The sequence below is a fragment of the Zingiber officinale genome, chromosome 5A, assembly GCF_018446385.1.
Source record: "Zingiber officinale cultivar Zhangliang chromosome 5A, Zo_v1.1, whole genome shotgun sequence".
Taxonomy (NCBI): domain Eukaryota; kingdom Viridiplantae; phylum Streptophyta; class Magnoliopsida; order Zingiberales; family Zingiberaceae; genus Zingiber; species Zingiber officinale.
The window spans coordinates 124,278,733-124,300,342 of record NC_055994.1 but is presented as its reverse complement, the minus strand read 5'-3'; the positions used below and the strand labels follow the sequence as shown (position 1 = coordinate 124,300,342).

General features: G+C 41.2%; 1 protein-coding gene across 1 annotated transcript; it reads left to right on the top strand.

Annotated features, from left to right (window-relative positions):
* Positions 1-4,782: 4,782 nt before the first annotated feature.
* Positions 4,783-6,898, top strand: LOC121979968 (probable L-type lectin-domain containing receptor kinase S.5). Its single transcript, XM_042531932.1, has 2 exons — positions 4,783-5,207; positions 6,661-6,898. Exons 1-2 carry the CDS (start codon positions 4,783-4,785, stop codon positions 6,896-6,898), a joined length of 663 nt encoding a protein of 220 aa, XP_042387866.1.
* Positions 6,899-21,610: the final 14,712 nt, after the last annotated feature.

Sequence of the window (21,610 nt, the reverse complement as noted above, 5' to 3'; positions counted from 1 at the left end):
CATCTGTTGCAGCAAATCACAGTGAAAGGAGCACTTGTCTTCTTCTCTTAATGAAGCTCAATTTGAATTCAACCATGAGAGTGTGACCTGCAATCTGCAAGCTAAAAAGACTCACAGCAGATGGTTAAAAACAGATGGGTGAAAACAAATACGGCAATCAGAAAAAGTGCATGCAAAATAAACAATACCGTGGGTTGGTCTGCAGACCGATCCACGCTTTCTGGATCATCGCTGATCGGTCTGGCAGACCGATCAGGAACTAATCCGATCGGTCCCCAGACTGATCAGATGTCGCTCTTTCCAAATGCGCATAGCTTCTGATCGGTCTGGGGACCGATCAGATGTCGCTCTTCCCAAGCGCTTACAGCCTCCTGATCGGTCTCCAGACCGATCAGTAAAATCACAGTAGACTACTGATCGATTTCTGATCGGTCTGCAGACCGATCAGTAATCGCTCAGTAGCCACTGATCGATTCCTGATCGGTCGCCAGACCGATCAAGTGTCCAAGGTTTCACTGGATCGGTCTGCCGACCGATCCAGCTTCTTGACTCAGTCCGGGTCGAGCCCTCTCTAACCTAGTCCGGAGAAACGAGCTCCCTAGCCCTCTCCGACGAGCTACCGAGCCCTCTCTGACTTCGCATGCCAAGCTTCCTTCTTGGACTTTTCAACACCAGATGTCCGATCACCCTTGATCCATCTGGATTTTCCCTTGCCTGGCTTCACTCACCAGGACTTGCACCTAGCTTCACTCACTAGGGTTTTCACCTGGCTTCACTCACCAGGATTTCCAATCTGCCTGGCTTCACTCACCAGGACTTTCAATCTGCCTGGCTTCACTCACCAGGACTTTCCAATTGCCTAACATCCCAGTTAGGACTTCCTCAATCAGGTCAACCAAGTCAACCTAGATTAGTAATTAATCTGAGTTAAATATCTGATACAAACTTAAATCAGTGTCAACAGTAAAACAACATCCAGGTCAGACTATATCAACACTAAGTATTACAATAAATGCGTTAAATAAATCTATACCGACGACGGAAAATGAGATCTCGGAGCTCTGGGTCGTCGGGCACGAGTAGCAGCACTTCGAAACGTCTTTTGGAGCAGTATGTGACAAGAGAATCACTTGGAATTGAATGTTTTGAGGTGCTGCCCGAAACCCCCTTATAAAGGGTGTTCAAGGCGCCTTGGATGTCACGCCCCAGAGGAGTCCCTGTCTGAGAAAATTTCGACAGCATCTCCCCTGTACGGTGGACAATCTGAAACTTTTCTACATCCTCACATACCTCAGCCACAGGCGGCTGGAATAATAAAAACAATAAACTACAACCACAGACATTCCACGTAGTTTATATAACAAGTAACAGAAGAATAATACCTTGACTCGAAATCAACCCTACTCCACTACACTCGTAAAACTCAAATCCGATGAACTCACCTCTTCTGCCGTCCAGGAAGGCATGTAGTAGAATAAATCCAAATCCAAATCCATCGACAAAATAAAATCCATACAATGTCCATAAGTAAAATAATCCAAAACATAACAAGTTCAAAACAGTCTAGAACAGAACATAAATCAAAAGAAAACCAATCATATCCTCGAGGTCTGCAGGGACCAGCAACTGGAACACTCTCCTGACAGCATTAATCTGAAAATATCAACAATGGAGGCGGGGTGAGTCCAACACTTAGGAGGTAAAATTGATATGCAAAGTAAAGAAATAACACCTAGCACTAATCATGCGTACAGTCTCCTGATAAAAATAAAGATAAATGCAAACCGAAGTAGACAGGAGAGAATCTGTACTAACCAGGATCCGGTATAAGGACAAACAGTCCGAAAGGTATAGAAGACCTGCATGCATGTCAAACATAGGTATCCAAACAATATGCAGCATATAAATGCAGCAAACACAATCACAAACAATAAATGCATCATGCATATGATGCCAATGTCATGGTCATCCCTGACGCCAGTCAGCCAACTCATAACAAAAGTGGGACCGAGTGGGTAGGGCTGTGACGACCGTGCACTCCGCAATACTACTCCTGATGAATGATCGAGTGGACGGGATGCTGTCGGAGTACATACATACTCCTATCCCAAATCATAAATGGGGGAGCGCAATGCTCTCATCTCTCGGTACACTATGATGGGGAGGAATCTCTAACGTGCTACACGCTGCGTCACACTACCCATGAGCGGATCAACGGAGCACCGGAAGAGTCAAACTGACGTGCTACCATGCTGTGTCATGCTACCCATGAGAAACAGTGATGAAAACTGGCAAAGTGCTCGACAATAATGGAGCAATCTCTCACACAGCATGCAATCATGCGAATGGTGCATGTCACTAAGCATGGTAATATGCTAATCAATCTCTGGACATATGATAATGTGCACCAAAGTAAATAAATCATATCAAGGTATACTGATCAAATAAGGTATCAAACCTAGGTCTTGACATGGTAAAACATGGTTATATCACTACCCATGAGCATGTGAAATCAGATAAGTATCAATACGAAATGCAAACAAACAATCAATCAAGCAGGTAACATGTATCGGGCAGTGATTAACCGAAACAAATAAGAAAACACAATTAATGCAAATTGTTAATTTCATTACTAAGCATATCAAAGACAATAAGTCAAAAGTACCCGCCTCCGATAAAAGAAAGGTCCAATACCGACTCCGAGATACTCGTCTCGCGTCAAAGTCCTGTGGTATCAAACAAAATGTCTATTTTAGCTAATTCTATAATATAACAATTAGCCAAACTAATTTCTAATCCCACTAAACAATTAGGGTTAATTTCATTAACCCTAATTACACAATTAAATAAATTCTAAACCTAAGTTAGCAATTATTGCTAACTCAACTAGCAATCATCTACAACGAAAAATCAAATTCCTGCACAATACCTCAACCACAGTCATTGTGGGTCAATAGCAAAGATCGTTGTTGATGGACCTAGAGTGGCTGTTGGACTAAAGGTCCTCCACAGCTAAGACCTCCTGTTGAAACTTCACTGCCAGAATTCAAGAAAAGGTTCACTGATCAAACCAGACAACCAACATCCAAAATTAGTGAACAGATGAACTCCAAAGAAAGAATACCACTAAAATCCTGCAACACAACACAATCTCCCTTACCTCTTCGTTCACAGCTAGGGCAGATAACAATGAAGACAGAACCACTGTGAAAAGCAAAACTAGGGCACGACACTGGTGAGGAAGATCCATGCGATCGCCGGCTGCTCAAGCAAGGAACAAGGCGGTGGTCGGCAGTGGCGTCGGAGCCGACTAGGGCACTCGAGATGGATGAAAGCTCGGCTCTGATGTGAGGTGATCGGAGATAGGGCTCGCGGTGGCCGGCTATGGTGGCGGCGCAAGATGCTAGGGTAGAGGCATCGGCAGGGCTGTGGAGGAGCGGCGATGTCGGCTCTGTGAGTTGCGGCCGGTGGTGGATTTAGGGCACGCAAGTTCGGCGGCAGGTGAGAGAAACTCGGCTGTCGACGGTGGATGGAATTCGGCTAGGGCAGAAGGGAGAAAGGCAGTGCCGACTTCCCTTGGTCCGGGGCTTATTCACGCGTGGGAGAGGAGGAGAAAACCGCCGGGCCGGCGGTTAGGGCTCGGCGTCGGGCTTCGGCACGCGCGGGAGGGGAAAGGAAATGGCACGGGTTCGGCGTCGAGGGAAGAAAAAGAAAACGGCAATTAAAAATAAGGAAACGAAAAAAAATTAAATATATAAACTTTTCCTCACTTAAATGGGGTAGCCTAAACAGGCTTTTCCGGATCCCGTTTTTATCCCCGTCAACTCGTCCGTACGAGCTCCGAAAAATTCCCGAAAAATTTCAGAAAATTTCCTTATTAATATTCGCCTATTTTCCGATATTTTACATTGGAAGCCTTCGAAGGCGCCTCCATACTGCCGAGTCATCCGCGTGGATCAAGCTTGAACTAGTCGAAGTTCATCTGCTCAAGGCGCCTTATACCCCATTCAAGGCGCCTTCCAAGGCACCTTATGACTCCTTTAAGGCGCCTCCCAAGGTGTTTTGCAGCCAGCTCCAGCTTTGCACCCGAGGCGCCTCCAAGCTTCATGGAGGCGCCTCGGACACTGTTCATCTGAGGGAAAACTCCATTATTTTGTACCTGCAAGACATGTTAGTCCCAAACAATATCCTGCAACACCACAGTTAGCACAATACAAGAGAAACAGAGTAATGACAGTCTCCGGACTGTTCGGGTCTGACTTCGGATTTCCGTCCAGAAATCCTAGGTCGACCCGATGCCTACTGTTCCCTCTGCGGGGAACGCGTCCTCACCTACTCCACTCAGGAGATTTACCTGCTGCTAGTGCGATCCTCCAGATCGACTGGACTTTTGCTCAGCACTCGACGCTTCCGGACTTTCTGCTGGACATCCGCTTCCCGGCTAGTCCAGTCTTTCACCTGGTTCGCGACACCAGGACTTTCCACCTAGGGTTACCACCCCCTAGGACTTTTGTCTGAAGCCATTGACCTGCCAAGACTTTCCGCATAGGGTTACCACCCCCTATGACCTAGGGTTACCACCCCCTAGGGTTTTCCCTTTGCCTAACTGCAGCTAGGACTTTCCTGAAATACTCATTCAACATGTTAGATAATAACAAGACTTAACTTTGAACCCTTTGCCATTATCAAAACTTGGGTTCGATCGCCGGATGCTTCCCGCACCAACAGTACCTATTTGGTTAGGATTCAAAATTCTCTATTTTGGACTGGGAGAGGAGGTACATGATTGTCTCTGGCGTGGCCGCTGCCACCTTGGACTACCTCCACCACAACATTGTGAGGTGGGTAGTCCACCGAGACATAAAGACTAGCAATGTGATGCTAGATGAGGAGTTCAGCGCCTGGCTGGGGGACTTCGGGCTAGTGCAGGTGGTGCAGTGCAGCAGTGGGAAGTTACACTACTCGACGGAGATGGGAGTGGCCGACACCAAAGGGTACATGGCACCGAAGTGCTACTTCACTGGCCACGCTGTGCCGAAGATGGACATGTATGCGTTCGGTGAGTTCGCCATGGAGGTCGCCTGCAGCCGACGATCAATGAGTTATGTTGTCGACTTCGAAGACGACGACAACGACATCTCTGCTGGAAAAATAATTGTGGGAGAAGAAATGCACTCTACGTGGAAGAGGAGAATAAGAAAAGAAATGTGAACTCCACTTATTTTCATTCATTGAAAGTAACATATTTATAGACTTATTAGATAACCACTAATCTTAAATACATTGATTCTATACCATTTTATTTTTTTTATCACCAACACTCATTCTTATCAATAATTGTCACCTCATCTATTCTATCTCTATCCATAATATTTTATATCTATCTTCTTACTTTATCTTTATCTCACGAACACTCATTTTTATTAACAATTGTCACTGTTAGTCCGACGAGGCCGGCTAGAGGAGGGGGGGGGGGTCACTAGCCCTGCAAGTAAGTTAGAATTTTCTCTTGCTTTTCAAACTTAGTAAGGATAGATAATTAATTAAAGTAAGTAATTAACATAAAAGAAACAACTTATAAAATAAAAAGAGGTATAAGAATTTACTTGGTTACTGGTGTTAGCCTTTTTGTATGTCACGAGGCACATCAAATTAATAAAGATTGAAACTCACATAAACTAAATGAAACACGTGTAGTAAGGAGTCCCAAGTCGTATTTTCCAAGGTTAACTAGTAAATGTGTGTAAATCCTAGAATTGATGCCAATTAAATTCTTACATCAATAAGGTCAATTAAGTACATCATTTGACTTACAATTCAATTTGTCTTCATCTAATGCCTTCAAGAACAGAATTAAAGATAATTCATCCTCATCTAAACATGATTAAACTTCTTTCAATTCAAGTTGTTAACAATTAAGCATCATTGAATTAAATAAATCAATAACCATCTCTCCAATTCACAATCACAATTTCAATCAATTTCTTAAGCTCAAATAACTAAACTTGGACAGAGATAACAAATCACAAGCTCAAGTTAAACATTCAATTTCCAAGCATAATCACAATCAAAACAAGTTCAATGAATAGATCAAAAGTTTTCTAATTCCTTGAATTGAAACTAACACTAGCTTACATGAACCGATCTAGAGAATTCAAAACAAAATCTAGATTACAAACTAATTAGCTAGCTACAATTAGATAGCTACTTAAAATTCAGATTGCACACTAAGTTAGTAGCTGAATTTGGTTCAAATTGCAGAAATCTAAAGAGAATCAAAGTTGCAAACAAGGAATAAGAAATGGAATTGCAGGAAAGTAAATCAGATCATAGATCTGAGCAATGTGATGAACAATTTAAAGACAAAGATAATAAAAACTAAACCCTAAGCATTCCACATCCAAATCCGTAGCAAAACCTTCTTCATTCTGCCGAAAAGACAGAGATGCCTCTGGAAAACATCCTTCGGGCAACCACCTTTGAATCTAGAGCTTCCTACTCATCCAGATGAATGTTCATAGCCTTCGGAAAACATCCTTCGGGCTCACAACCGGCTGGAATCCTCAACGCACGAGAAAATAGAGGCTGGATCTGGAATTGTGCACACTTGATTGGCTGATCAGATCCAGTCAAATGCAGCTGATGAAATGGTGATGAAAGGAAATCCGGAGCTACTGGGAACCGCCCTCGTCCTCCGGTGACTAATGAAGATCCAAATCTGGGAAACACCCTCGAGCTGGATTGCGGCGGAGCAGAACCAACACTGCGGACTGGGAAACACCCTCGACCGCGCTCTGTGGCCTCGGACGAAGATCGCCGGAGCTCGGGAATCGCCGGCGATGAAGAAGAATTGCTCACTGATTTGGAATTTGGAACGGGGACTTCGGCGTCGCGGTAGAGAAGAAGAAGCTACAGTGGAATGTCGCGCGGAAGCCGAGCCCGCAAGACACTGTAGCTTCTCAAAGCTTTTAAACCTCTCCCAATCTGATCGGACGGTCCAGGTCGTTTCTGGCTTGATCAACGGCTGTGATGTCTTCATATCTGGATCAAAACCTCTGGATCCTCATCTATGGCTCAGATCTATCCCTCATTAGGTTGGATGAGCCGGATCTTCAACGGATGGCTCAGATATGCTCAATCTTGGATGAACGGCCTATAATGCTCCGAGGCTTGATCGACTTGATTAGCCCTTGATTTGAGCTCAAATGCAGCCTGATCTGATCGGGCCCATGACCCTTTTGATGCCTACAAAATAAGAATCAAATATTAGCACCAAATACCATGAAAATTAGCTAATTTATAATTAGGTCCAAAATCAAATGCAATATTGAGATATGATGCTAATGTGAGATTAAAATATGAATGAACCAATAAAAACATGCGTTATGATTCAAAATAATATAGCCAAAATCATGATTATCAGTTACTACCTACTTAGTTGCTAATCCATGACAATGAAAGTACTAAAAGAATCTCTTTTATTGTAAGTGGAGAAACCTCTTAACTCTTTAAAAAGCTCAAAAAATAGCTAGATTACAGAAGTTGTTAATTGATTCTTAGCTTTAGAGGGTTTTTTATAGCCCCTGAAAAAATGTTGCCGTTGGTTGGAGGTGCCTCTAAGAGGGTTTAGGGCACTTCCAAGTGGATAAAACTTCCCTTTGCAACATCACAGCAATGATCATTCTTTCCTTTGGAGGTGCGAGGGTGCCTCCAGCTCCATTGGAGGCACCTCCAATGGAGGTGCGAGGGCGCCTCCAACAGGATTGGAGGTGCCTCTAGCCAAGCGCAAGGGCACCTTCTCGTTGAGACTTGAGGGTGCCTCCAAGCCTCTTGGAGGCACCTTCCAGCAGGTAGATCAACCTCCAAGCTAATCTTCTTCACGTGGATGATGCTATGATGAACCGGAGTTGAGTCCACCTAAACTCAACTCCGATCTCCTCCTCAAGCATACTTCCTCCCCGACTTCTCGTCCCTTGGATACCACGCACGCGTTCTTCTCGTCCGTCGATGTACTCTTTCGTAGCTTCTTGTCCCTTAGACGCACTGAGCCCGTCAACTCACTATTACAGTGTGTATGCTCGATAAATTTTGAGAGATCATAACTTTTGATTCGAGTTGAATCATAGGATGCATAATATGCCAAATCGAAGATCTTTGCATGGTTTTGTAACTGTCATAATTGTGTTGCCATGTACTTGTAGCAGCTACAAAATTGTAGCTACTACAACTATGTGACATCTCAGTTGTAATAGCTACAAAATCATAGATGTTACAATTATGTGATATCTCAGTTGTAATAATTGTGAAACCGTAACTATTATAATGTGAATGTTAAACCTTAGATTTTGAGAGATCATAACTTTTATCTCAGGTTGAACACAAGATACATAATATATCAAATTGAAGTTCGTTTAGAAATATACAACTTGTTATGGGGTGGAATCCATAATGGCCAAGTTTTAGGCTAAAAAACATTGTTTAAATTCTTCTCAGAGGCTCAAACATCAATGCGATACACTATATTAAGAGTAGTGATTTTTTTTAAACTCAATTTAAGCATGATAAATGATGTCAAAAGCATGTTTGAATCTTCTAATTTCATGATTTGTGGTCCGGATCTATTATGTTATCATGATCTCAATTCCAAAAGCGTGATATTCGTATCCTAAGAGGGATTTAGAGATGAACCAAAAAGAGAATCTGACCCTCCAACACGTAGAAAACTGAGCCCTGGAGAGTCAACTATGAAAGTAGATCAGTAAACCATGAGGAACCCTAGATTATCATAGAAATTAAAGGATTAATCTTAATTATCATCACATAGTAAGAGGACGACCATTTAGATGTCAAGGGGTCTCGTGATAGGGCCCTATTTAGGTTATGATCCCTAACTTGGTCCACTTCAAAAATAGTTAATCATTGAGATTAGTACGCCACTGTAGTTCTAAAAGTTCGTACTGGTTATATAGGATAGTCTACCTACACAAATCAACATTGAGGATAGGAATTCAAACATAAATAAAGTATTTGCTTGCGTAGAAGTGAAACCAAAGTCCTAGAATCACTCTTTCTCTAACTGACTACATCACTTTTTACGGTGTTATTGTTCTCTGCTGTATAGCTATTACTCATTTGCCACTTTACTATCGATTGAGTGGTCCCCTTTGATTGGACCATTATTGTCTGCCCTTCCTTTCTGAGCAATACTGTCTCTGCCATTCTTTTCTATTTTCTCTTTAGCTGTCAATCTCTATGTTCGTGACACCCTACACCTTTTATTTAGTCTAAACAATTGAATGTGATTAGTAAGCTGGTATTCAATCATCAGTCCCTGTAGATTCGATCTTTATTACTTGATGACCAGACTGCGCACTTGCAGTTTGACCACATCATTCTGCAGGTGAATAGTTGAATGCTGACATGACAATCGATTGGGAAAACGTTGGATCGATTGGCGACGTTGAGTAAACCTTAGAAAAGGGGTTTCACAAAGATTTGAAGGCATGAGTCGAAATTACTGTTCACGACAGTTCTTGAGGGTTTGGAAGATAAGTGTTGCTTCACTTTCCAAACATCAAGAGGCTATTCCAAATAAGAAAAGAGCAAGCAAAGTAAAGTTCTTTGTTATAATTATTTTCGATTTCTTTTATAACCTAGTTTGCATTTTTTGTTTCATTTCTTGTATTTGAGCTTGTGCAAGGCTTCTCCACCTCCAGATTATTTCTGGGAAGGAATGTGTTCATAGTAGAGTTGTGTGCACAGTGTGGATCCTTTAATTAGTGACCTCAAGAAGGTGGATACCAAGTAAAATGAAAGTGTTAGCATTGCTTCGAGTTTTCCACTACAACATGAACAAGAAGAAGCGAAAGAAGCAATTCAGCCCCTCTAGCTCTCAAGTATCATAACAAGTGGTATTGTTGGTGTGGGAAGCATCCGATGATTGAACCTAAGTTTTGATAATGGCAAAGGATTCAAAGTTAAGGTGTGTGGTGATCTAACAGTCGGAATGAGATTGCAGGAAAGTCCTAAGTGTACTTAGGCCAAAGCCTTAACTATTGTTAGGCAAGGTGAAAACCCTAGGGGGTGGTAACCCTAGGTCATAGGGGGTGGTAACCCTATGCAGAAAGTTTGGGTGGGTCGAGTACTTCAGGCAAAAGTCCTGGGAGGGGGGGGGGGTAACCCTAGGTGGAAAGTCCTGGTGTCGCGAACCAGGTGAAAGACTGGACCAGCCGGGAAGCGGAAGTCCAGCAGAAAGTCCGGAAGCATCAAGTACCAAGCAAAAGTCCAGTCAATATGGAGGATCGAACTAACAATAGGTAAATCTCCTGAGTGGAGTAGGTGAGGACGCGCTCCCCGTAGAGGGAACAGTAGGCGTCGGGTCGACTTAGGGTTTCCGGTCAGAAATATGAAGTCAGACTTGGACAGTCCGATGACTGTCAATTATCATATCTATATTGTTGTTTTGTGCTAACTTGGTTTTGCAAGGTATGTGTTTGAGACTAACACTTTTTGCAGGACCAAAGGAGCACAACTTAGCCTCGGATGAATAGTATCCGAGGCGCCTCCATATAGCTTGGAGGTGCCTCGGATGCAAAGCTGAGCTGTCCACGAAGCAAGTTTGGAGGCGCCTTGAAGGAAGCTCAAGGCGCCTTGGACTGGTGGATGAAGGCGCCTTGGAGAGCACAGAAGGCGCCTTGAAGGGATAAGTCACGACCAGTTCAGGCTTGATCCACGCGGGCGACTCGGCTAGTTTAAGGCGCCTTGGATGGACTTTAGGGCGCCTTGAGCACTGTTTAAAAGGGGGTTTCGAGCAGCACCTTCCATCAACGAATTCCAAGCAACCTTTCTTTAACGTGCTGTCAACGAGACGACCCAGAAGTGCTGCGACTACTTCCCGACGACCCGGAGCTCCAAATTTGATATTTCCTAAGTGTCGTTGGTATTTTTAATTACTATTTTAAATTGTATTTAGCTTGTAATAATTTCGTGCTTATAGTTGTTGCCCACGGAAAGCGATCAAGGATCGCGGGCCTTCGAGTAGGAGTCGCCATAGGCTCTGAACGAAGTAAATCTCTTGCGTCTTTCTGTGTGCTCTTTTATTTTTCCGCTGCGTTTATTTACTTGATTGTTTTTACGATTCCGAAACGAACGAAATAGCCGCGAGCGCTATTCACCCCCCCTCTAGCGCTTTTCGATCCAACAATTGGTATCAAAGCGGGGTCATTTTAAATCAGTGCAACCACTATTCAAAACATTTTTTTACGTAGTATTTTCAGATTTTTTGGAGTCAATTAGAATTTAGCTTTATAGCTATATTCTAATTCTTTTTCTCGATTCGGTTTTTGCTCGAAGTTGGTGCAACACCACTCGAGTCCATTTTCTTTGAGATTATTCCCACACTACTAATCCAAGACCCAGTCTTGGAACCGGTTTTATTGTTTTTGTCGTTCAGGATTTTAAATGGCCCAACAAGAAGGTTTTAGCACCGTTCGCCCCTACTCTTCTCCGGAGAAGACTTCGGATATTAGAAGGGGCGAATGGAAACCTTCCTCAAGACTCAGTTTGATACGTGGATGATAATCAAGACCGGACTACAACTGTTATCTAACGAAGACGGCAAGCCAACACCCTGCGAAAAATGGGAACCGACCCTAATCAAAAAGGTGGAAGCTGATGCTAAAGCAACCTACACCCTCCAATGCGGACTGACCAAGGAGGAACTCAACATAGTTGGTCCGTTCACATCAGCAAAGGAGCTCTGGGAGAAGCTGATCGAACTCCACGAGAGAACCTCTGACACAAAAGTAAGAAAACCTGACTTTTTGCTTAATAAATTGTATAACCTAAAAATGCAGGAAGATGAGACGACCTGTCAACTCCATGCACGGATACAAGACATCCTCAACTCCCTCCACGCAATCGGTCAAAAGGTCGAGAATAGGGACATCATAAGGTATGCACTCAGCTCTTTTCCTAGGAGTACATTGTGGGCATCAATGGTAGATGCCTACAAAGTCTCCAAAGATTTATCTTCAATTAGATTAGACGAACTATTTTCAGAATTCGAATTTCATGAGCAGACTAATACACAACCTTCCGAGAAAGGAATTGCTTTGCTTGCAGGTACCGGTGGAGCTCGCGAATCAAGCTCACGACAAAGAACCGAACAGGAGCCGAAAGCAGAAACTGACTTAAATGAAGAAGACAATAAACTAACCATTGAACTCATGAACCTTGTGAAAAGACTCTACAAGAAGAAGAAAGACTTCAACAAGAGGGACCTAAAGAAGGTAGTCCAATCCAAGGAGGCCCAACCGAATTCTAAGGTAAAATTTGAGGTGATCTGCTACGGATGCAACCAGAAGGGGCATATCAAGGCCAACTGCCCTAACCAAAAGGAAGCGAAGAAGCAGAGAAGGAAGAAGGCCTTGAAGGCAACATGGGATGAATCTTCCTCAGAAGACGATGACGATGAACTCGAACAGACAAGTTTACTTGCGCTGATGGCCCAGGACCAGATCAACTTGTCCGAGAGCGAGAGCGAGTCGGAGGCTGAGTCCGAGCGAAGCCACAGATCCGTATCCATTTCTGAAGGGCCCGATCCCTCTGTAAGTATCTCTCGACTCAATAATTTAGTTAATTATTTGTTACAAAAATTAGTTAAATCAAACCTAAGAGTCAAGTCACTTCTAAAGGAAGTAGAAGTCCTTAAAGAAGTGACTAACTCCGAATCTTTGACTGAACCAGTTCAGACTGGAAACTCAACTCAAGTCCAAAAACTTGAAGAAGAGAATTCCAGCCTGAAAACTTAAGTCAAGGATCTGGAGAAAACACTAGAACGGTTTTCTTTAGGTTCCAAGAATCTTGACCTAATTCTTGGGACACAAAGAGCCGTTTATAATAGAACTGGTCTAGGATTTAAACCAAAGAAGAAATATAAATCTTATTTATCTCTTGTACAAAGAGCAAATAGTAAAACAGTCCAAGCATGGGTCTCCAAGTCCAAATTGATTAATCAAGTTGGACTTGGTCAATATTGGATCCCGAAGGATCAAATACACTACCTCGATAGACCATATCGAGGCTATGATCCAGGAGGAGCAAAAAGAAAGACGATATTAATAAAACGAACATAATTCAAAAAACATAATTGAAAATTCAAAATTAAATTGAAAATTCAAAAATTTGAAATTAAATTAAAAATTAAAAATTAAAAATTAAAAATTCAAAACTAAAAATATGAAATTAAATTAAAAATTCAAAATTAAATTGAAAATTCAAAAATTCGAAATTAAATTAAAAATTAAAAATTAAAAATTAAAAATACAAAATTAAATTAAAAATTAAAAATACAAAATTAAATTAAAAATACAAAATTAAATTGAAAATTCAAAAATTTGAAATTAAATTCAAAATTCAATTAAAAATTTGAAATTCAATTCGAAATTAATTCAAAATTAAAATTCAACTTAAATAAAATAAAGATAGAAGGAAGATCCAGAATAGCTCGCACCTCCGAAATTAATCCACCCGATAAAGGTAAACAAGAGTAGACTACCCGACAGGGTAATTAAGGTTAGATTAAAAAGGTGCTAGGTTTAACTTGACCCACGGTACTGGTGAAGTATTGGATGATAGTACGTTGGAGAAACTTAGTCATCGCATGTCTAGGAAGATATGGCTTTTGTAACGACCCAATTTTCCCTATTTCAAGTTCTAAATGTCCTTAAAAATATTTAGAAATACTTTTAAAATATTCTAGAGATTTTTAGAAATTTTTAGAGTATTTTTATGTAATTTTTGGAGGTCGTTTGGTATTTTTACTAAACGAAAGAAGTTTCGACAAAAAAAACATTCAAGCCGAGATTCGAATCGTGGACCTCGGACCTGAACCGAATCCGGCCAACCAACTGCTCCGCAAACATTTTGTTAAAAAATATGGAGCGAAATATATATAAGCAGTAGTTAGGAACAATTAAAATAAATCGAAATAAAAAGGACGCGGCTGAGGGATTGAAGCCGAGACCCTTTGATTCGGTTAAAAGTCGGCTGACCAACTGGGCTAGCGGTCGGTGCTAATTAGATAGGCAGTGACAAATATATAAGCTATAGTTGATAATACAAACCCTAGTTATAAAGGGATTAGGTTTTCCTTTTCTCCCGAGCCGAAACCCTTTTCTCCTCTTTCTCACACGCGACGCCGCGCGATCCTTCTCCTCTCGCGGCGAAAACGAAGAAGTAGGCTTAGGGCTCACTCCGGCGGCCGGTGAGCTCCCTCCTCCACAGGTTCTTCACATATCTGAGCTCCTTTCGGCAAGGTGAGCACATGAGAACAAGAAGGGGCCGAGATCTTCATCCCTCCGAACCCTAGCAGCCCTTCCTTCGGCTGTAAGTCCAAGAACTGTATGTAAGTACTACTCACCTGCGGTAGGAGAGGTTTTCGGTTTTCGCTTCTCCTTTTTTTCGAATTTTCTGTGAAGATTTGTTGGTAGTGCTTGCTGCCATGAGTTCTTATAGGAAGATGAGAAGGGGTTTTAATGGATAGTTAGTTCTAGAAGTGTTCGGATCTCAGTTTTGATCCATTGGGTTGTGCCGTGTAGATAAATTTCAGAATATCCTTTTTCTGAGCATGAAGAGTAATTGTTGTAGTAAATGGTTTTTTTTCCTTCTTCACTGCCGTAGTACATGATATGAGGAATAATTGTTGTAGCAATTGGTTTCTTTTTGTCTTCTGGCTATGGTATTGAACATGGAAAAGATTTAGATTCAGTTTAAGCTTATGGTTTAAAATTCCAGTGTAGATCATGTTGAAGCATGTTGCCATTAGATCAGGCATGTAATTTAAATTTTGTTACTACCTTAATATGTTGCTTTAGATCTTCTTGGTAGTATTTTCAGGGTGCATTCTTGCAAATCTAAGTGTGTAAACAGTCTTATTAATTAGTATGCAGTTTTTGGTTTTGCTTTGCTACCTCCATGAACATGAACAGTCCTGTTATCCTAGCATACAATTTAGATTTCTTAGTTGTATGTTTCTTGTGTAGTTGAACAAGCATGAACAACCACTTAAAATGAGTAAGCAGTATCAGAATTTGATTGACATTCAACGAGCATGAAATGGGTTGCATAATGAACTTGAAGTGGTTCATATTTTGAGTATACTGTTAGTCTTCTTGCTATAGTCTTGGCTGTACGGTTTGATTTAAACTACGTTCCCGTTTAGTGCATGATCAATCCTGATGTTAAGCATTTAGTTTTGGATTTCTTGAGTTTCAATGAACATGAACAACCATTAACTTGAGCATGCACGGTTTAGCTTTCCTTACTACTTAATGAGAATGTACAATTTGGTGCACTAGTATGTTTGGATAGATCTTTTGTTGCTGTTTTTAGGGGGCAAGAACAACCTTTATTTAGTTAGGATGGGTTTAGCATTTTCCTCGCTACTCAGAAGGGCAAGAACAACCCTTTATTTAGTTAGAATGGGTTTAGTATTTTCCTTGCTACTCAGAAAGGCAAGAACAACCTTCATTTAAAGTATGTAGTGTTAGTTTCTTGAATTTCTTGAACATGAACAGCTATTAAGCTTATCTTGTAGTTTGATTTGCTTGCTTTATTTTTATAGCATGCTCAGTTAGTTGCAATTCTCTACTTGTTAGATACACTTGCAGTATTCGAATAGCATGAGCAGTATTGAATTATAATTTAGTTTCTAGTTTCTTGTTTTGATACATATACATATATGTGCTAGTTAGCTTTTAATAGCTCTTTAATCTGAAGCATATAGTTAGTTGTTTTTGCTATTTTAATAAGATGAATAGCCATATATTTTAGTGGAATAATTATGTGCCCTATTAAACCTTTTGAGGATTATGGGTAACTACAAGTAAGAAAAAGACCAAGGTCTAGTTAGAAAAGATAACAAGTAAATTAAAGTAAGAGGCTAGTACCCGACTTCCGAGGTTGTCGTTAAACAAATCCAGGTGACCAATTCAGAGGTCTTGGCCCTGGTAAGACCGAGACCTTTATCCTCATAGGACTGGAGGCTCGCTACCTCAGTCACTATTAGAGAGCGCGCATAAGATGGTACTAAGCCTGGGCCCAAGAAAGAAAGAAAGAAAGAAAAGAAGAAAGTTAAAAATTAATTTCAAGTATAAGGCTATAAGTAAATGAAACAAGTAACACCTATGTTTAGAATTAGCAAAGTTTAGCTCTTTTAATTCTAAGCATACCATATTAGTTTTCATTTGCTTTGCTTATGAGTTTATTGAGCATGATTACCTTTATTTCTAGCATGCTGTTTTATGCTTGTATATCATGAATATGTAGATTTATTCTTATATCATGAGTATGCAGATTTATTCTTGTATATCATGAGTATGCAGTTTATTTTAGTGCTTTGCTATTAGATGAGCATGTTTAGCCTTTTCTTTTTAGCACTTCAGTTTTAGCATCCTTTGCATCGTATGTATTTTCGAGTTTTTGTGAGATAGATTAGTACTTACTAAGCGTTTCGCTTATAGATTTATTTTCCTCCTACTGCAGATAAAGGTAAAGGGAAGCTATAGTCAGAAGGAAGGCGACAAGGAGATGTGTGATGGATGTGCGATGCCTGGACTATGGAAGCCTTGGGACTAGAGAGGAGTTTCTTTTAGTTTTCTTTTCCTTTTGCTATGTTAGAAGTATTCGGGATGGTATATGTTATCTTGATGTTATTAGGACATAGTAGATGAATTGTGATCTTGTGTGATGATTTCTGGTATAGTTCTCTATTGTTTTGGCTTATCAATTGCGTGAGTTGTTTGATATATGTTCCAGTCGCCTGTGGCTGATGTATATAGTGTTTGTATTTAAGATTTTGGTCTCCGGTACAGGGGAGACTCTGCCAAAATTTTTCGGTAGGGATTCCTCGTGATTTCGATCACATCGGTTAAGTAGAGTTAGTAGATAAGTAACGGTCATCCTTAGAGAGTAGTATAGTATAGTAAGAAGGGTGGTCGTTACAGTTGGTATCAGAGCAGTTCCCATTCTCCAGCATCACACACACATCAACATCAGCCTTGCCGTCTTCAAGTAAGAAAGTATTTAAGTTCTTTCTTTTATTGCTTTCCTTATTATTAACTGCAGTACAGAGTATTTGCTTATGAGTGCTTAAGTAAGATAGAAGTTTTTGTTTCTCTTTTCTTTATTCATATATATGTTTAGAAAGGATAGAGAAGATATCAAGTTTTTCTCTGCATAACTAGATGTCAAGAAGAGAACATCTCCGTACCATTCGTACTGAGGACCGAGCTTAGGAGAACGAAGAGCCCAGAACAACTGGGCCTAATCTCTCTGAAGTTGTTGCTCAACTTCAGAGACAAGTAGCAGAGTAGTAACAAGTGATTGCCAATCTGATGGCCAATCAGAAGCCAGCTCCTCCCACTCCCCCAACCGTCAATGTGGAGACCCCAGTGGTGACTGAAGTCCCATCAGTTGCCTTGGAAGTCGTCATAGCACCTAGGAGACAAGAAGCATACCTGATACAGCGGCTGAAGCTAAAGTCAGAAAATTTCTCAGGCACGACTGAGCCCTGGGATGCCCAGGCTTGGTTCAAGACACTTGAGAGCACAATGGAGCTTCTTGACTGGCTAGAAGTCAAGAAGGTTAAGTGTGCCTCTTTCTGCCTATCTGGAGATGCTTGTATGTGGTGGGAGCGAGTTAAGAGTAAGAGAGCAGTCAACCAGATGAGCTGGGCTGACTTTGAGACAGAGTTTTTACGAAGAGTTCTTCCGCCAACGGATCACCAATAAACATTATGAGGAGTTTATAGAATTTAGACCATGTGACCTACCAGTAGAAGAAGCGGTCAAAGGATTCTACAGGCTAGCTCGTCTTTGCCTAGAGTTAGTAAGTACAAAGAAAGAACGAGTCAGACAGATGCTTCGAAGGCTGAGACCAGAAATAACACTTAATGTGAGTAATGAAACTCACTGACCACAGATTGGTGAAGAGCTGGTCAGCAGGGTATTAGTGAGCACTATCTGAACAGCATCAAGGCACAACAAATACAACACAAGTCAGTCAAGATCGAATACAAGACAGTGGGGAAACAGAAACCCCAGTCAAGTAATCAGAACTGGAAGGATAAAGATAACAAGAAAGACCCAAGCAGGAAGATGTTCGGGTAGTCTGTAAGTATCCAAAGGTATTTCCAGAAGGGCTACCTGGACTACCTCCCAACAGAGAAGTGGAGCCAATTTCAAAAGCTCCGTACCGAATTTCTCAAGCAGAGCTAAACGAGTTACAAGAACAATTTCAGGAGCTACTTGACAAGGGTTACATCCGCCCTAGTCATTCACTCAGGGGAGCTCCAGTGTTGTTCGTTAAGGAGAAAGACAGATCTATGCGGATGTGCATGGATTTTAGAACGCTGAATAGAGAAACAGTTAAGAACAAGTACCCTCTTTCCAGAATAGATGATCTATATGATCAGCTAAAAAGGGCAATAGTGTTCTCTAAAATAGACCTGCGCTCTGGGTATCATCAGTTGGAAGTGAAAGAAAGTGATACACCCAGAACAGTTTCCAGGACCAGATCTGGACACTACAAATTTGTAGTCATGCATTTTGGAATGACTAATGCACCTGCAGTCTTCATAGACTTAATGAACAGAGTGTTCAGAGAATACCTTGACAAGTTTGTCATTGTGTTCATCGACGACAATCTAGTCTATTCCAGAACCCCAGAGGAGCATGACACGCACTTGAGAATAGTATTGCAGACCCTTCAGCAAAAGCAGCTGTATGCTAAATTCTCAAAGTGCGAGTTCTGGTTAGAGCAAGTGGTGTTTCTAGGTCACATAATTTCTAAAGAAGGTATTCAAGTGGACCCAACCAAAATAGAGGCGGTCAACAAATGGCATAGACCCAAGAACGCCAGGGAGATCAGAAGCTTCCTTGATTTAGCTGGGTACTACAGAAGATTGGTGGAGGACTTTTCCAGGATAACCTCTCCATTGACAGCCCTGACCAGAAAGAACAAGAAGTTTGAGTGGTCAGACAAATGTGAGCAGAGTTTCCAAGAGCTGAAGAGGAGACTGACCAGTGCTCCCATTCTGACTGTTCCAGCTAGTGACAAGAGTTTTGACATCTACAATGATGCCTCCAAGATGGGTCTAGAAGCTGTTCTCATGCAAGAAGGAAAAGTTATAGCTTATGCTTCCAAATAACTCAAAGATTATGAGAAGAACTACCCCACTCATGATCTTGAGCTGGTAGCTGTGGTCTTTGCGCTGAAACTCTAGCGACACCATTTGTATGGATTTCAGTGCAGAATCTTCACAGACCATCAGAGTCTTAAGTACTTCTTCACTCAGAAGGACTTAAACATGAGACAGTGCAGGTGGCTAGAGTTGGTCAAAGACTATAACTGTGAAATTCTCTACCATCCGGGCAAAGCTAATAAAGTGGCAGATGCACTAAGCAGAAAATCCAATGCATCCCTGATGTCTTTGTCATCATTAGCCCTGTCACTGCAAAAGGAGTTGTCAAATTTCAGACTTGAAGTCATTTATGGGCAACTCTCTGCATTGACCTTAGAGTCTACCTTACTTGAGGATATACAGAGAAAGCAAAGTGAAGATCCAGATATCTAGAAGATCAAGCAAGGGATACAAAAAGAAGAAGATACAGATTCCCGAGTATCAGACAGTGGAATTCTTTATTAGGAGATTCAGTCTTTCTTAAGGTTGCTCCTATGAAGGGAGTGGTGAGATTTGGCAAGAAGGGTAAATTAAGTCCTCGCTACGTAGGACCTTACCTGATCATCGAGAGGATTGGGAAAGTAGCTTACAATCTGGACTTACCACAAGACATGTCAGCAATACATAATGTATTCCATGTCTCCATGTTAAAGAAGTGTCTCCACAACCCTAGCCAAGTGATTCAGCCTCAGACAGTGCAGATCCAGGAGGATCTTAACTATGAGAGAAGACCTACACAAATAGTGGACAGAGAAGTTAAGAGACTAAGGAATAAAGAAGTACCACTAGTGAAAGTCATCTGGCAGAACCAGAAGCAGGAGGAAGTCACTTGGGAGTGTAAGGACAGTATGAGACAAAAAATATCCAGAACTATTCTAAGTTCGAGGACAAACTTTTTATAAGGTATGGGGGATTGTAATGACCCAATTTTCCCTATTTCAAGTTCTAAATGTTCTTAAAAATATTTGGAAATGCTTTTAAAATATTCTAGAGATTTTTAGAAATTTTTAGAGTATTTTTATGTAATTTTTGGAGGTCGTTTGGTATTTTTAATAAACGAAAGAAGTTTCGACAAAAAAACGTTCAAGCCGAGATTTGAACCGTGGACCTCGGACCTGAACCAACCCTTAACCGAATCCGGCCAACCAACTGCTCCACAAACGTTTTGTTAAAGAATATGGAGCGAAATATATATAAGCAGTAGTTAGGAACAATTAAAATAAATCGAAATAAAAAGGGCACGGCTGAGGGATTGAAGTCGAGACCCTTTGATTCGGTTAAAAGCCAGCTGACCAACTGGGCTAGCGGTCGGTGCTAATTAGAAAGGCAGCGACAAATATATAAGCTATAGTTGATAATAAAAACCCTAGTTATAAAGGGATTAGGTTTTCCTTTTCTCCCGAGTTGAAACCCTTTTCTCCTCTTTCTCACACGTGACGCCGTGCGATCCTTCTCCTCTCGCGGCGGAAATGAAGAAGCAGGCTTAGGGCTTCACTCCGGCGGCCGACGAGCTCCCTCCTCCGCGGGTTCTTCATATATCCGAGCTCCTTTCGGCAAGGTGAGTGCACGAGCACAAGAAGGGGCTGAGATCTTCATCCCTCCGAACCCTAGCAGCCCTTCCTTCGGCTGTAAGTCCAAGAACAGTATGTAAGTACTACTCACCTGCGGTAGGAGGGGTTTTCGCTTCTCCTTGTTTTCAAATTTTCTATGAAGATTTATTGGTAGTGCTTGCTGCCGTGAGTTCTTATAGGAAGATGAGAAGGGGTTTTAATGGATAGTTAGTTCTAGAAGTGTTCGGATCTCAGTTTTGATCCATTGGGTTGTGCCGTGTAGATAAATTTCAGAATATCCTTTTTCTGAGCATGAAGAGTAATTGTTGTAGCAAATGGTTTTTTTTTCCTTCTTCACTGCCGTAGTACATGATATGAGGAATAATTGTTGTAGCAATTGGTTTCTTTTTGTCTTCTGGCTGTGGTACAGAATATGGAAAAGATTTAGTTTCAGTTTAAGCTTATGGTTTAAAATTCCAGTGTAGATCATGTTGAAGCATGCTGCCATTAGATCAGGCATGTAGTTTAAATTTTGTTACTACCTTAATATGCTGCTTTAGATCTTCTTGGTAGTATTTTCAGGGTGCATTCTTGCAAATCTAAGTGTATAAACAGTCTCATTAATTAGTATGCAGTTTTTGGTTTTGCTTTGCTACCTCCATGAACATGAACAGTCCTGTTATCCTAGCATACAGTTTAGATTTCTTAGTTGTATGTTTCTTGTGTAGTTGAACAAGCATGAACAACCACTTAAAATGAGTAAGCAGTATCAGAATTTGATTGACATTCAACGAGCATGAAATGGGTTGCATAATGA